General features: G+C 45.7%; 1 protein-coding gene across 2 annotated transcripts; it reads right to left on the reverse strand.

The window, feature by feature from the left end:
- Positions 1–162: 162 nt before the first annotated feature.
- On the reverse strand, positions 163–15,311 carry SEC23B (SEC23 homolog B, COPII component). 2 transcript variants are annotated; one of them, XM_077176084.1, is made up of 20 exons: positions 15,290–15,311; positions 12,946–13,181; positions 11,854–11,911; positions 11,191–11,277; positions 10,774–11,010; positions 10,355–10,440; positions 9,750–9,894; positions 9,058–9,216; positions 8,267–8,382; positions 7,194–7,317; positions 6,687–6,767; positions 6,281–6,370; positions 5,925–6,031; positions 5,642–5,795; positions 4,188–4,265; positions 3,729–3,890; positions 3,407–3,493; positions 1,807–1,962; positions 925–990; positions 163–417 (listed from the first exon to the last, which is right to left on the reverse strand). In XM_077176084.1, exons 2-20 carry the CDS (start codon positions 13,164–13,166, stop codon positions 328–330), a joined length of 2,304 nt encoding a protein of 767 aa, XP_077032199.1. In that variant the 5' UTR covers positions 13,167–13,181; positions 15,290–15,311; the 3' UTR covers positions 163–327. The 2 variants fall into 2 exon arrangements, with proteins under 2 accessions (XP_077032199.1, XP_054484621.1); XM_054628646.2 differs by lacking the exon at positions 15,290–15,311 and adding an exon at positions 15,088–15,218.
- Positions 15,312–15,631: the final 320 nt, after the last annotated feature.

A 15,631-nucleotide genomic window follows, 5' to 3' on the forward strand; every position in this document is an offset into this window, starting at 1 on the left:
GGCCCCTGCTGGCTGGGAGACCTCTTAAGAGCATTAAAAGAGAATTTTTAAAAGTTAAGCTAAAGGCTGTCAAAATCTCTGTTGGCTAAAACACCTTTCAACTCTAATTAGGATGCGTGGAAAACGCAGAGTGAACAGAATATAGACAAACAGCAATACAAATAAATTAGAAGGGAGAAGTAAAAAACTCTCCCTGAATGTTTATTTCGTGTAACAGTTAAAATCCCTAGTTTAACAGAGAGGAAAGGAAATGTAAATGAATTGGTCCACTTCTGTCGTCAACACGATCCATGTAAATCGTCTGCTCCTGCTGCTCAGTCTGATCAGTCACGATGCACTAGAGACTGCCAGCTTTTTCAGGTGGTCCATGAATACCTGGAGACTCACATCATCTGTCAGGATTGGAGCTCCTGATTCCTGCAGAAAAAACAAAGAAATAACAAGCCTAAAATACTGTTGCTAACACAGGGGGTGAACTAAAAGTAAATCAAATGTCAGCACTCTGAATTCATTGCCTGCTAAAACCTTTTTCTCCTGCAAAAGCCAGATGCCACTCTTTGGCAACAGCACTGACATTATCCTCTCCTACAATCTGAACTGCTGCAGGGAAGTTTCTTCCTAAAGCACTGGGAATTTTGCTGCCCAAAGCTCTACACAAACAGGATAAAAAAGTCTAATATTCTCAACTAAATTAGATCTACACGTATCCATATGCTAGTTGCTTTTTCCAGAATACTGAAAAAGCATGACATCCAGGCTTGAAAACTCCATTCTGATCATCCAGTGCTACCATGATAAGGAACCAAAGACAAGTGTAACGCTGTTTGTGGCCACTTGGTGAGACAGGATGGCCACTGCACACACAAACGTGTCCATGTGTATTTCACAGCATTCCCAAACATGAGCAGCTCCTCCATTGCTTACCTGGCCCCAGGCATAGAGGTTATTGTGGGTCTGAGAAGGATTCACTTTAGACAGGAGGAACCGGGCCTATAAAGACAGAAGAGGAGGAGTTTGGTAAAATGAGAGCCCTGTCTGCTCCCTCAGGCTTCACCTCACTCTAGATGCATGACCAGCAATGTTCCTCTGCTTTTGCAAGGTTCTAGGTTAATTTAAGCAGGTTTCAAGTCCAGAAATCCCTGCTCCACAGAGAGCTTGTCTCTCAGGGGCACTGAGTGCCCTGCTCCAGCAGGCTGTGCCCAGCTGGCAGCTCTGATTCCATGGCACAGGAAACACCAGCACTGCTCTTCTTCCCCTGCCACATGTGCTCTTCCAAAAACGGCTCAGTGCAAGACCAGTGTAAAAGGGTCACATCAAAAATCAACACCAAATCTTTGGTTTGGAGCATCAGTTCCTTCCCCTTCACTGCTACAGGTACAGTAGACTGTACACAAGTTACAGTATACTGCAATTCCAGGAAGAGTGAAAATAAGAACAGTTTCATATCCTCATTCAGTGTCTGAGAGTGAAGATACAGATGGTCAATCATTCAGCATTACTGTCCTAGCAAGCTAACTATAGACACAGAGCCAAATAATTTATTTCCCACCTTTTTACTTGGGAATAAACACATATTTAAGTTGGCTTTTCCATTTTTTTTCCACCCTCATATTTCATAACCATATCCAGCAAGTGATCAGCCTATTAAAAGACAGAGTTGTAGTAAAAGCTGATAAGAAAATATGCAAGCTCTGTACTTTGAAGAGCTAAACTGTGTTTGACTACCAGAACCATCCTTTCAGAAAAGCAGAATGAGCCATTTGCTCTAGGCAACAACAGAAAGAGTTCCTCCAGAAACTTCCTTACCTGACTGCCCCCGTGCTCAGTGTGGATGTAACGTGGCATTGGGAATCTGGTCTGCAGGATTTCCTGGGCATCATCCAGTGGGGCTTGCAGGAGGTGCTTAAAGTTTTCATATTCAGGCATGTCCTGGTATCCAGCTTTCTGCCACTGGGCAATAGTCTATTGATGGCATAGGGAGGAAAGGAAAATGGAGCAGAGATGTTTACAAGCCTCCCCTTTTCACCCTGCATGTCTTAAGGCAGCAGAATGCTACATGTGCTTCTGCTTAGAGGCAAACACACACATTCACTACTGTGCCTACAACATTGCTTTCTGTCCCTGAATTTAAGGCACCCAACACAAAACCTGGCAGCAATTTGTGCAGTGCCAGAGCTGTTTGTTGAAAATCTTCAATATGCTTCAGCCTGTGCCAACACAGAAATGAAACATTTATAAACCACTGACTTTTTGAATCTGACTTGGCCTTACAGTATTTTCAAGGCATCCATTGCATGCACTGTATGTCTGCAGCAATTCCTCTGTACATACACAGGTCAGACACTCAGCTCTTCCCTTGTCTGAATTTTACCCACCGGCTGAGTGTCTTGCTCTGCAACAGAAGACAGAAACTCCTTAAGGTAACTCCAGAAGATTTTTAGAAAGGGACAGTATCTAAACATTTCCTTCGGTCATGAGAGAAGGAATATAGCAGCAGCTTTCAAAAACATCCAGTATTTAAAAGCAAAGACTGGAAAACTGCCTGATTTCTTGAAGAGCTACAGTACTTAAGTATGAAAACCCTGCAAACAAAGTCGGTCACTCCTCTGAAAATACTTGCAACTCTGTTAAAGTATGTATCATCTTGTAACTCTGCCTTGCTTCATTTCCAGTTTCTCTGGAGTTTTCCAGGCATGGTAAGGGACCACCTTCGTGGCCAAGCTAACACAACAGCTGCTATGATATCTGGTCTCTTTGAGCCAGGTCTCATAAGCTCTTGGAGATTTATATCACACCAAGATAGCTCAGCTACCTTAGAAGGCATAAAATCAGCAGGATGGCTTCTGTGGTAGTGTTGGAAAGAGAAAAGATTTATAACAGGCAAAATAACAAAACTCTTCACAGAGACAAACTGAGCCAGGTGCAAGAGGTTCTTGCTCCTGGTAAAACACCTCACAAAAGTGATTGGTTCCTTTGTTGTCGACTTCTTCTAGTAAATAGCTTAGGTGGGACTTTTTGGCTTCTGTCCAGTTGGCTATCCTTAAGTTTGAGGTGAAGTCCCCCAAGTCCTATGAGGTGTCTTTTTACCTGATTGAGGAAAGAAACTTCTAGGTTTTTTTCCTTTTTAAGGAGACAAAAGATAGTTTTGTCACTCCATCCACAGAGAGCACGTTCCTGTACTGCTACTTGGTGCAGAACATATCCTTAGTGGTTCCAGTATTATTTTTATTCTGACAGTGGTGGGAATTGCATTCCAACAAGCAGCATGTACACGACATGGTCACTATGCTGTGTGAGCTTTGCAAGAAGTTAGTTTGTTAATATTTCATACTAGCAGCAAAGCTGGCTGCATGCATGGCAGGAGGGAAGGAGCACAAAAAGTGAAAGAGAACGTGCTTCACCATACCTCACCAAGGTAGATAACTATCTGGAAGAAAGTATCCATCAGTAGGATTCTGTCAGGAAGAATACTGCTGCTGTCCAAAAGCACTGGCTGGGGAAAATAAAGAACAAAGTCAGGCACCCCTAAGCTCTCAGATCTCAGGATGCCAGAGAGCAACTTCTATGCCCATCCAAGTGTAATTTGATATGATCTTGACTAAAAGTATCGTGTCCTGTAATAATTTTTTTTTAAATCTACAAGGGCCTTTTGGCTGAAATAGTGTTACTTCAACTGAACACTCATTATTTTGAGTTGATTGACCTCTTCCTGGAAAACACAGACTCACCTCAGGAGGCCCATGGAAAGAATAAGCATAAAGGATGGGCTGGATCATAATGAGGGACTGGGTCAGGTCCTGCCTGGCAAAGTGGTGCCGGTAATAGGAAGATTCATCCGGGCTGTTATTGAAGACCTGCAGGAATGGGGAGCGCCGCAGGTGGAAGATGAACTGCACCAGAAAGAGGAGTGAGACAAGAAATGTCAGCCAAAGTTGCCAAAACATCTCAACCCAATTCCAGTATTTTTGAACAGCAAATTCTTTGGGGAAAAGTCTGCCCCTTAGTAACTCCTCAGATTTCTTCCCTTATCAGTCTCTTGCAGTGCTGAACTACAGGACCAGTCCATTACATTAAAAAAGCACCTGTTCCTCCCCTCCTGAATTTGATAAATAGTGCAAGATGTTTTATCATCATTCCCACTCACCCCTGCACACTCTTCCCACGGCTGTGGGAAGTGACAGTCTTACCTGAGGATACAAAGAAAATGATTCTGACAGCCTAAAGGAGTTGGGATCATCTTTGTTGTATTGTCCAAATTTCTGACACTGTTGGAAGCAAAATGGGTACTTTGGTTATCTCTCTCTTCTTTTTTTTTTTTTCTTTTTTTTTCTTTTTTTTTTCTTTTTTTTTTAAAGAATTTAGATCTCTTTTTCTAGAGGGTGTTCTTCTGCTAATTTTTAAACAATCAAGGCACGAACCAAACAAGTACTACAGCAGTTACAGGCTCTTTTTCTTTAAGTCAGTGTTTTTTTCTGTCTTACTAGAATGAGAATGAAGATTTAATCTATTTATATATATATATATTCATAAAGTCTAGATTTTAAATTATCCAAGAATGAAAGAAATGGTGCCTCTACAGTACTACCCTTTTTTTTTTCCATTAATTCAGGGCTATTACACCTAAACTGTTCTGTATCCTATGAAACACTTCTTGCAGAACAGCAGATAAGTATTTCACTATTTCACTGAAAATAAGTATCAGTGGTTTTAGAAATTAAACTCTAAATGATCCCACAGTCATTGCAGCAAACAGTTTGCCCCTGTTTGTGCTTGTGCTCCAATCTCTATTTGACTGGCCCTGTTTTTTAGGGGTCTGATGTGCCATATTTTGTTAGTAGCAACCCCACATGGGTGTTTGGACAAGACCAGCACTGATTTTGACAATTTGAGCTTGTGAAATTCAAAGCAAGAGACAGTAGGAGGTTGCAGAATTAATTCAGATTACTATCCTAAACTTGCCTAAACAAGTTACTATCCTAAACATCTGAATGCTGTGTCTGCTGTGGGCTCTCCAGTGCAAGACAAACATGGATAAGCTCTAGCATATACAAACAAACTGGTCTAGCAGAGGCCACCAAGTTAGTCAGGAGTTGGAGCATCTTATGAAGAAAATGAAGCTGAAAAAGCTGGGTTTGTTCAGCCTGGTGAAGAGTGAGATTAGGGAGTCAACTTGCTGTCTACCTGACTGGTAACTGGGGAAATGGAAACTCTGACTGAGAGATAGAGAAGAGGGAAAAAAAAACCAGTGACTGTGACCAGACACTGGAACAGGCTGTCAAGAGAAGTGTAAGAAATCCCACCTTTGGAGATCTTCAAAGTACCACTGAACAAGACTTGGAGCAAGCTGTTCTAACTTCAGAGCTGGTCCTACTTTAAGCAGGAGGGTTGAACCAGTGACAATCCCACCTGCATTATTCCATGTCTCACTATCCCTTATTCAGTCCCTTTCAGCATAATGGGATGTTCACCTATCCCATCCCAAATTTGCTGATCACACTGGGTTCTGAGTTATTCCACGCTACAGCTACGTCACCATGATCTGAGCACAAACAAAGCAAGGCAATCTGAAAAAAGATTGCTGTTGTCTCTTCCATTTTTACTGCAATCAAGAATGCCCCCAAGCTCAGTGTGTTGGTCTTACCAGCCTGATGAGCTGCCTGTCCAGCCAACGCAGAACATCAGGTCCCTCCTCAGACTCAGCCCTGTACACTCCCAGCCGTGCCATGAGCACGGCAGCCGCCTCCTGGTCAAACGCGGCCTCGATGTGCTGGAGCTGAGTCTGTGCATCTGCCCAGCTGCAGGGTGAGCAAAGGGTTAATGCCACGTGCATCCACGTGTGCCAGTGCATGCAGCAAAAAGCCAGGAACCCCAGCACAGACTGGAGCTGAAGTTGCTGCTACTCTGGCAGAGCACTGGCTACTCACTTTCTGGCTATGGTGGTGACACGAATGCGCTTCTGGGTGCTGGAGTGTTGATAGTGGGTGACAAACTGCACTGCCCCTCTGCCTCCCTGAGGAATGGGTGCATTGTGCTGAAAATGAAACAAAGGCACACTTCAAAACATGATTTCCAGAACTCTTCCCAGCTGTAACAAGCCCCCACAGCACATAAAAGAAATAGACACGTGCAAAAAATTTCCAAAACTAATTTGTCATCGCAGAACACTTGGCTGCTTTGCAACCATCCACCTGCTACACAGGGGGTGCCATGGCATTATCTAGACCTGTAAGAAGTAAAAAAGATGATTAAAAAAAAAAAAAAAAAAAAAGCCAGGGCTTACCTGATTTACCACTTCAAAGTAAATGGCCAGAGTTGTACTGGGATCCAGACTACAGATTTTCCACTGAGATGTCCCTCCAATTCCAAGTTCCTGCACAGAATCAGAAAGAAATCAGCAATTTTCCTCTAGCAGCAGGAGAGGTAAGCTTTTGTTAAATTCTGATCAGAGGTACAAGTAATGGCAGGCCTTCTAGATTGCTTATCTTTTGGGTGTGAATGAAGTTACTGAAGGCCATACAGTTAAAAGAAAGCCTTAGGAAGCAAGAATTTAGTCTAAGAAAGGTTGTAATTTCCTAGGGATGCTTCCTGGAAAACTCTGACATTCTGGTTCAACTGTAGGTCTAGACAGAAACTTTCCATTGTATATTTACTTCTTTATTAAAGATTTTTCCATGTCAGAAACTTACATTTTCAGACACACATGGTCCTTTAGCATTCAGGGATATGCATGGTCCAATGGCTCCTGCAATTTTCAGCTCCCTGGAGGTCTTGAACAAGGTAAAAATAAAAAAAAAAGTTAGTTTTTTTCATTAAGTCAGTCAAATAGAATACACACAGTCTAAATGTGTTGCTCAGCTTTAATGAGATGGTATTTTCCCAGACCATCCACTGCTACAATTAGCAAAGGTAAGAGAATTTCCAGAACCACATTTTAATAATGAAGACATATTTACAGGGATGAAACTGTATGAAATGTTCCTTGTTGAGTGAGGAGAGGCTGCTTTAAATAAAACATAAACAAACTAAACAAACTAAACAAAAAACCCACACAACAACAAAATTACTAACTTCCAAATAAATATCCCTCCAGTACAGTGCTTCTTTGCCCAAAGAAGCACTACATCTGACCTCAAACATGTAGACATTCCTACACCCCAAACATGCCAGAAACTGCAATCAAACTCATCTCTCACCTTCACATCCAGATTTGCACCAAAAGCCATCCGAAATTCCCCATTGTAGCCTTTGCTAAATACCCTCTGGAAGGTCTGCTTGAAGAGAGAAGTGTTGAAGGAGTCTCCCATCACCATGTGTCCTCTGGGAAAGAAAAAACAAGGGAACTGAAGCAGTTGGGAACTAGAAGTACAAAGGATACATCCCTGAACCTCTGACACATGCAAACACATGCAGTTACTGCTTTAGAGCATGCCTTTGCATAGGCAGGATTCATACCAGGGAGTGCAGATTCATGGGTGCCTCCTACAAAGCCACACAGGTTAGTGCTCCACCTTTGTCTGTTTCCTTTCTCAACTCTGTTTCTTGCCATTGCTTCAGCTGCCTTCAAAATGTTTGTGTTTCAACCCTGGAAAGCTCTTTGCTCAGCCTGCTTTCCCTGAGCAGAGCTGGAACCACCCACACCACACCAGGGGTGGCTGCACCACTGCAGCACAGGGAACGTGCTGGGCCTCCCCTAAGTGCCCTGGCAAGCCCAGGCCTGACCAGATGCAGCTCACTAACACATCCACAGGGTCAAACAGTCTCTCTTCTCCTTGCTGAGCACTGAGGGGTTATTTACAAACACCTTGCACTTGCAGTAAAACATGCCAAGTCCCCAAAAGGCCTGGGTTAGCACACAGCCTTCCTCACAGAGATCATTTCTAGCAATATGGGACAGAGACATTTATCCTTTAAGACATGTCACTTAAAACTGGGCCCAGGGAAGTCAAGAATCCCTGGAGAAAGCACAAGCGAGCTGTTAAGCAAAGAAAATCTGGCCCACACAAGGAAAGCTTCTACCCACCATTGAGTTTTCTAACAGCAGTGCTAATTCACATGCTGCTTTGAGACTCCAGAAATGTGGACTGGGATCAGGTGAGGCTTGCCATATAATTCCTGGCAAATTCAAACCACAGTTTAGAACAGAACTTTAAAAACCCTTCTGCCCTGCCAGCACACCTAATTGCTTCCTGAACTATTCTCCCCCTCCAAAACAAAACCAACCCCAAAAAGCAGGTGCCAGCTGTGTGGTGCCCTGCAGTGAACATACCCAGTGAGGTTTGCACAGCACTTCATCTCCAGCAGCCCTGTCTGGTCCAGGGCACAGGCGTAGATGTCGATGCAGTGCCCGTTGGCCGCAGAGCGGTTGGCCAGAGTCTCGTAGTGCTGGCAACACACACAGGGGGTTAGGAGGCTGCAAAGTGCAACTTGTGCTGCTCCCCACCTCAGGCCAGCACAAGGTACAATGGGACAATCACCACTGCTATGGTAGCTAAGGAGATGTTGGCTGCAGCACACTGCTCCCTTCTAGGATGAGGGATGCATTTGGATGAGCCTGAGTTTATTGTCTCAAATATAAACAGTGCATAAATGACAAGGAATCATCTAGTCTGTGATAACTTGCTGGGAACCCAAAGACAGCAGGATGACACCTGTTCTCTTAACTTTCTCTAAGCTGACAGGCACATTTCATATCTGACATTTTTTCTATTTTAATGGTTGTTTTATATATCAAGAAGACAAAGGAGGCCTTCTAGAAATAACCAGTTCTTGGGAGATTTGTTCCTCTCCAGGAGGAGATACAATGATGCCGATGAACAAACTCTCCACCCACCACCAGCTAAGAAACAACACTGAAATACTTTCTTCTCTGAGAAGGCACGAGACCATGATGAAGAACTAACTAGGAGGAAGCTTCTTTACCCTGCCCTTAACCATCCTCATAATTTAGCATACACAAAGACTCAGATTACTTCAAGGACAACCATGCAACCCATGTAGTGTTCTGACACAACGCTCAGTTTCAGCTTTTAAACACACCCATCAAGCCCTAGTACCTACTTTGGTGGCCTTCTTCATGAACCTTGCATTGTCCTTCTCTATGTCGTGCCAGGAACGGATGGGTGTTTTCAGTTCATCTCCCACCACCATGCCTGGCCCTTGTGTTGGTGGCCCGCCTGTGAACAGCATTATTCTGGCCCCTGTGTTTGGAAATGTGCCCTAAAATAAAAACAAAGACTTATATCAGAGAGGGGGAGGAGGGGAAAAAAAAGGGAAATTGATTAAATAGCAACAATGCTTTCTTTAGAGAAGGGTCTGCACGTGCTCCTGCCATGTCAATGGGGATCTGTCCCTGCTGGAGGCCACCTCGATAAATAGTGATGCACTTCCTGACAGTCACAGCACTCAGATAAAGTTTAAACTCAAACCATATCAAGTTTCATGTCTCCAAAACAGGAAGCAGGCAGTTTCTGTTCTCTTTACTTATATCTTAGATAATACTTAGATAAATCCAGTGCTTAGTATCACCTCTTGTGTAGCAACACACACAAGAATCAGAGACCTTCCAACATCTGCAAATTTTACCATTTAGATGGAACCTTCCAGCCCACCTACATCAGCTGGTGCTAGCACAGCTCAAATGTCAGTAGAGACAAATTGCAGCTCTGCACCCCACTGTAACCCAGCTGCACTCATCTCATCTCATGTGCTTACTTTGGCCTGCTCATGTCAAACAACAGCACTAGAAGTACCTCCAATAAGCCAACTGCAATGGAAAGAGCCACTCCAGTAGAACGCAAGGGTCTCTTTCCCTGGGTCACTGGCCATGGGTCCCTCTGCAGCTCTCCAAGCAGATCTGTTAAATTCATGTCAATCTTATGCACAGGCTGTAGGAACCTGCAAAAATAGAAATAGAGTGTTTCCTGCTTCTAAGTCTGGAGAAGAAAAACCTGCCTCTTTGTTCCTGGCACACATAAATTGCACTGAGACAATAATCAGAAGTAAAGAGACATGCAGCAGGTTGTCTTCCTACATGCAAACTTTCCAAGATAACAAGCCTGTGCAAAATAAAAAATTTGATCAAAGCAAGACATCAGGAACTGGCAAGAAGGAAAATCACATAAAGAACAGGAAAGAAGTTCAAAGGTGAGTTTGCTGAAAGGCATGAGAGCTACCACTGAAAAGGAGAAGCTGAGAAAGAGAAAACTGTGTTCAATGGAGGTAAATTACTGTGACAAGACAATACCATTTAAATCCTCTTTCCTCTCCTGGGAAACCCAGGGTTAGAAGCATGACCTACAGGTATAAAGGGGCATAAAACATCTGCCCTGCTGTCTGCTGTGCTGGTGAAGCTTACCTGCTGGAAATTACAGGCTGCTCTGGAGTTTGAAGAGGTCTTCCCTGTTGCATGGGGACAGCTGGCCTTGAAAGTCCAAGCATATCCTAAGAACAGTAAAGAGGAGGCAGAGATGTACTATTCAAACACTAAACATATTACATATTACTTGTATTATTATTGAATATACCCTGAGGCCTGAAATACTGCAGCATTAAATATACTTAAATCTGTAAAATTATTCATCACTGCCATTAGGAATGGATCATGGGTCCATTATGTCAGATACACAAACTCAATCCTGAACAAGCTTCCAAGACATTTACAAAGGCAAAAAGACAGGACAGATACTGGGAGAAGAAGGAGAAAGGGCTCCTGTGCTTGAGAGCTCAACAGAGCTGAGAGTACAAGCCCCTGGCCTGAGGGATAGCAGAGCACACCTGGATTTGCTTGGCTGTCAGGTCCTTGGTGCCCCGGAACACGTAGCTCTTGGAAATCCCTTCACAGCTCAGCTCATGAACCTGGACCATCCGGCCAAAAGTGATGAGCCCCACCAGGGCATCAGGGGGCAGCAGGCTCAGGGACATCTGCAGGGACTCCTTCAGGGCCTGCAAATCCTCCTCCTCCAAGCACGTGTCCACAACATACAGGAAGATCAACGGCGTCTGCGGACCTCGCTGACGTGGGAAGAAATGACATTCTATAAAGCCTCCAGCCAAGGAATAAAATTAACCCCTTTTTAAGCACTTTGCAGACATGGTGTTTATTTGCATTATCCTAAGAATATTTTACACATATATCATTTGTCAGAAACAAGACAATTCTAGGAGCTCCAAACTCGCCTGTGGTTCATTTACCTGCACTATGTATTCAATTGTTGAAAACTGAGGCATAAGCTCTGCTGGCTGATTGACTTCAGAAATGCCAGCATATGCTGGGGGAAACTGAAAAAGAGAACAAAAAATTAGGACAAAGAAGCTGCAGGGCAAAAATGTAGGGCTCTCTTCTTCAGCACAGAGCCTGCCCTGCTGATGATGCGGTTATTCAACTTTTTATTTACTGCCACTGCACCAACCTGATTAATTCATTGCAAGAAACCCACAGTGCTTTTCCTAAGCACAGACAAAAAGTGGCCAGCAGGATGGACTCAATCCAGTGTAAATAAAAGATAAGGCTACAACATCAATGATGCAGTAGCTGAAATTCTTTCAGCCATTCTTTTCTGATGGCAAAAGTCTACTCAAATCTAATGAATCCCATAATCTTCAGGAATAGTAAATATCAGATGCAAAAAATACACTGGGACACATGGAACAAAATAGCATTTTTATCTCCTTGCTATGCTCTGCATGCCAGTAAAATCACTGACAGTATGTCAGATAAAGCAGGCTGTACTCTAGCCTGGGTTCAGCAAGAAGGCCAAGGGAAGGGATCTAGAGAAGCAGAATTTATGTTTTATGTCCAGGGAAGGCCATCAATAAAGTGTTCACTGAAAAGGTGAAGTGCTTTTTCCAACCTACCTGGTTTCTCTGAAAACAGAAGTTACAAGCCCACAGCTTGGCCCGATAGTCAACTTGGCTGCAAGGGAAAGATGAGGCATTGGTGTGACTTCAGGAACAATTTCACAGCAAAGCTTCACAATTAATTCATGAATCCATGCTGGTTCACAGCACTAAGAAACAGACACTCCAGCTTGAACAGCAAGTGTTTCAGGGACTCAGACTCTGATTCTATAACCAGGAAGTTCATTAGCTAATCCAGCCCTGCCATTTTCAGGCTTGTCAGCATGAGGGACCACTGACAGCTCTCTGAAGCTCAGCCCTTGGCAGACACAGACTTGGGTCTAATAATTCTTTCACTACACTTAGGCTCGTCTCATGTCTTATTGTTTGTGCAGCTGTAGCACACAAATGCTCCAGTCTCAGAGCAGCAGGAGCCATCCACCCAGATCTTGTGCAAACACAGAACAAACAGGCTGTTCCCTATCCCACAGTTTACTCTCCTCAGCCCAGTACAACATCCTGCTAGTGCAGGATGCCACGTTCTCATTCCATGGCTTTGATCTTATTTCACTTCCTCTTATTGGCATTCCCTGCTTTTTCTCAGCCCAACACCACTCTCTGAGTATGCATGATCATCACATGATCTTGGGACCAAGATATTTCTCTAAAATTACTTCATTATGCTCATACTGGAGCTGACCTACAAGCAGCAGGATGTGTAGAAAGCTGGAAAACAAGTGAACAGCAGAGTCCAGAGGAAAACAAGTTAACATCACAGTCCAGACCACTCAAATCATCAGATTTGAGTATACCAGTATAATGGGCATCTTTATCTATTACGAGTTTCCTCATTCACCATTAAATTCTCTGGGATGCTGTGAGGACTCTCTGCCTTAACAGCCTCCCCAGAGATCCTCCTGTGCCCTCTGCTCCTGTCAGCTCTAGTAACAGGCATGTTGATGTATGGATTTTAACAAGCCCACCACATCTAAATGAAAGAGGCTGCCAGGCACAGGGCAGAGAAAAAGGGGAATAAGGAAGCAGTGAATCTCAGATGCAAATTAGGTCCTATCCAGCCCCTTCCAACATCCCCATCCAAGCAACTCCTACCAGAGAGGGTTGAGCACAGCTTTGCAGGTGGGCCTGCTGCAGAGCACTGGTTCATACTGCACGGGGGGCAGGTCCAGGCGCTCCTTCAGCGGGGTCAGGAGACAGGCCAGGGGCACAACCATCCTGGTGGCCTCCAGCCGGCTGGAGGGCCACACGTTCCAGCTGAAGCGCACTCCGTCGCGCTCCTCATTCTGCTGGATGAACTCCAGGTACGTCGCCATGGCCCCCAGAAGCTCCTGAAAGACAGAAAAAGGCACCTTCAGGCCACTGCTGTGGGCAACAGGGCCTGCAAAGGAGCTCAGCAGATCAACTACAGGTGGGGGCACAAGGCGCTGCAGGACAAAGCCAACACAGCACAATGCATTAATCCCATTATCAAATAAACCACGTGACTCCATTAATCTCTTCTGTCCAGGGCTCTCATCAACATTACAGCCAATTAAAACACTCAAATCCAACAAAGAAACAAGTAAAGCCGACACTCAAAGTCAAAATGCAAGAGGTTGTTTGGTTTTTTTTCTTATGATTCACTTTTAACATCTCAAAATCCAATCAGCCTCATGCTGGCCTCAAGGCAATCCTTCCTGACTGGGTCAGTAAAGGAAAACAGGCCAGATTTGCAACACGTCCTGAAGCCTTCAGCTGAAACATTGCAGGGAGAAAAGGAGGCCAAGTCTGACACCAAACCAGTCACAAGTGTCACCAAGCTGCCAGCCTGACCTGCTTACAAAGGGAAGCAAGTACATGACAAAATATCAAAAAACACCCACTCTGCATGGCATCATTGGCCCACTGTAAGGAAGGAACTGGGAGTCCAGAAGACTTCAGAAAACATCAAGGAGGAATATCTCCAACACAACAGAGGAGTCATTCTCCGTGTTGTCTAACTTAACTCTTCAAAATAAGGCACAAACAAGAGCTTCCAGGCCATCACTACTTTTGATTTCTCTGAGAAAGGCAAGGACAAGCTTACCAAAAAACTTACTTGTCAAATCCAGACCACAAAAACACCACACAGCACTAGCAGCAACTCACAGAGCCAAAAGCAGCAGCTCCACAACCTGCTTCAGACAAGGAAACTCAGAGGTTCACCTACAGCGGCAGATGCTCCAGGACTACCTTACTCCTGGTCCTCACTGCAGGTGGAATATTCAGGAGGGCCACACACATGAGAAATCAGAAGCAACACCTCCCCTCAGAGGAGGGGAAGTTTTGGTGTGACATTTTCCTACAGAACTCCAAATTCACTGACATTTTCCTCTTTGCTATTAAGGATGTAAATCAAGCTTAGGCAGAATTGCCCCATGTTTCCACCCCTGTCACTGGATGGACAAACAGAAGGGTTCACAACACATCCCCATCACAAACAGGTCTGTCAAAGTGAAACTCAGAGCTGAGTCTGCCTGTAAAAGATCCCACACATCAGAACAGCAATACAAACATTTGACATCTCAGGCACGCAGCACAGCCACAGGGCAAATTTATTCCATGTTTCTCCAGCTGCAGCCCAGCATCACTTCCCTGCCCCAGGCAGAGCCCTGACTGCCATGCTGGGTTTGACATGAGCTGTGGCCCTCCTTTGGGGTCAGGAGAGGTGTAATGGCCCAGCCGGTGTGTTTGGCATGGCATAGGGGACATCACAGACCCCAGCGCAGCCATAGGTGCCACCTCCGCCCCCCAGACCACTGATCCCCGGCACGACCATAGGGGACCCTCCACAGGGGACACGCCTGACCCCAGCCCTGCCCTTCGGGTCACTGCTGATGCCTAACCCGGCCGAAGCGAACAGCGCCAAGCCCGTGCTGCTCTCTGGGACACTGCTGACCCCATGAAAGCACCGGGCCAGGGGACACCGCTGACCATGCCCCATATCCCTTCAGGGCACACCACTGACCGCCCTCTCCACACCCCTTCAGGGGACACCGCTGACCACGCTCCACACCCCTTCAGGGGACACCGCTGACCGCCCCCTCCACACCCGCCCGCAGGGGACACCACTGGCTCCCCTCTCAAGGGACGACCCCTTCCCCCTCACAGGGGCCGTCACTGACCGCCTGACACCGCCTGTGTCGCTCATGGGACGCAGACCCCCCCCCCATTCCCATTCCCATTCCCATCCCCTCGGAGCCCCGCCGCTCCCACCTGCCCGCGCCGCTCGCGCCGCTCCCTCCCGGCACGCCCCGCGCGCCCGGCAAGGCCAGCTCAGCGGTACGCGCTGCCCGCCGCCAACATGGCGGCGGCGGCGGCACGCCCGGCCCCGCGCCCCCTGAGGCTCCGCCGCCGCCATCTTGGATGAGGGCACGCCACACCGCCCTTCAGAAATAGGGGAGAGACGTGCCCCTACCAAACTTAGCGGGGCGGGGGCGGCGGCAGGGAGCTCGTCTTGGCTAACGGCGGCAGGTTCCGCCTTGGAATGGCGACGGACAGGGTGTCCCTGCCAAGTGTGGGATGCGGTGCCGCGTTCGTCCCCTGGCACAGCATGAGGGAAGCAGCTCTGCCCTCAGGGGGCTCGGCTGCTTGGGAGAGCGCTGTCGTGTTCAGCAGGGAGCATAGAACTTCTTGGTGTGAAAAATGCGTACTTTGTGATTGGCTTTTGGCAAATATTAAAATGAATATTTTATCTGTTAAGTTAGAAAGTTATGCTGTATTATTTTTCTTAAGTAGTGTGCTAAATACAGTTTTAGGT

Source organism: Agelaius phoeniceus, chromosome 3, assembly GCF_051311805.1.
Source record: "Agelaius phoeniceus isolate bAgePho1 chromosome 3, bAgePho1.hap1, whole genome shotgun sequence".
NCBI classification, from domain to species: Eukaryota; Metazoa; Chordata; class Aves; order Passeriformes; family Icteridae; genus Agelaius; species Agelaius phoeniceus.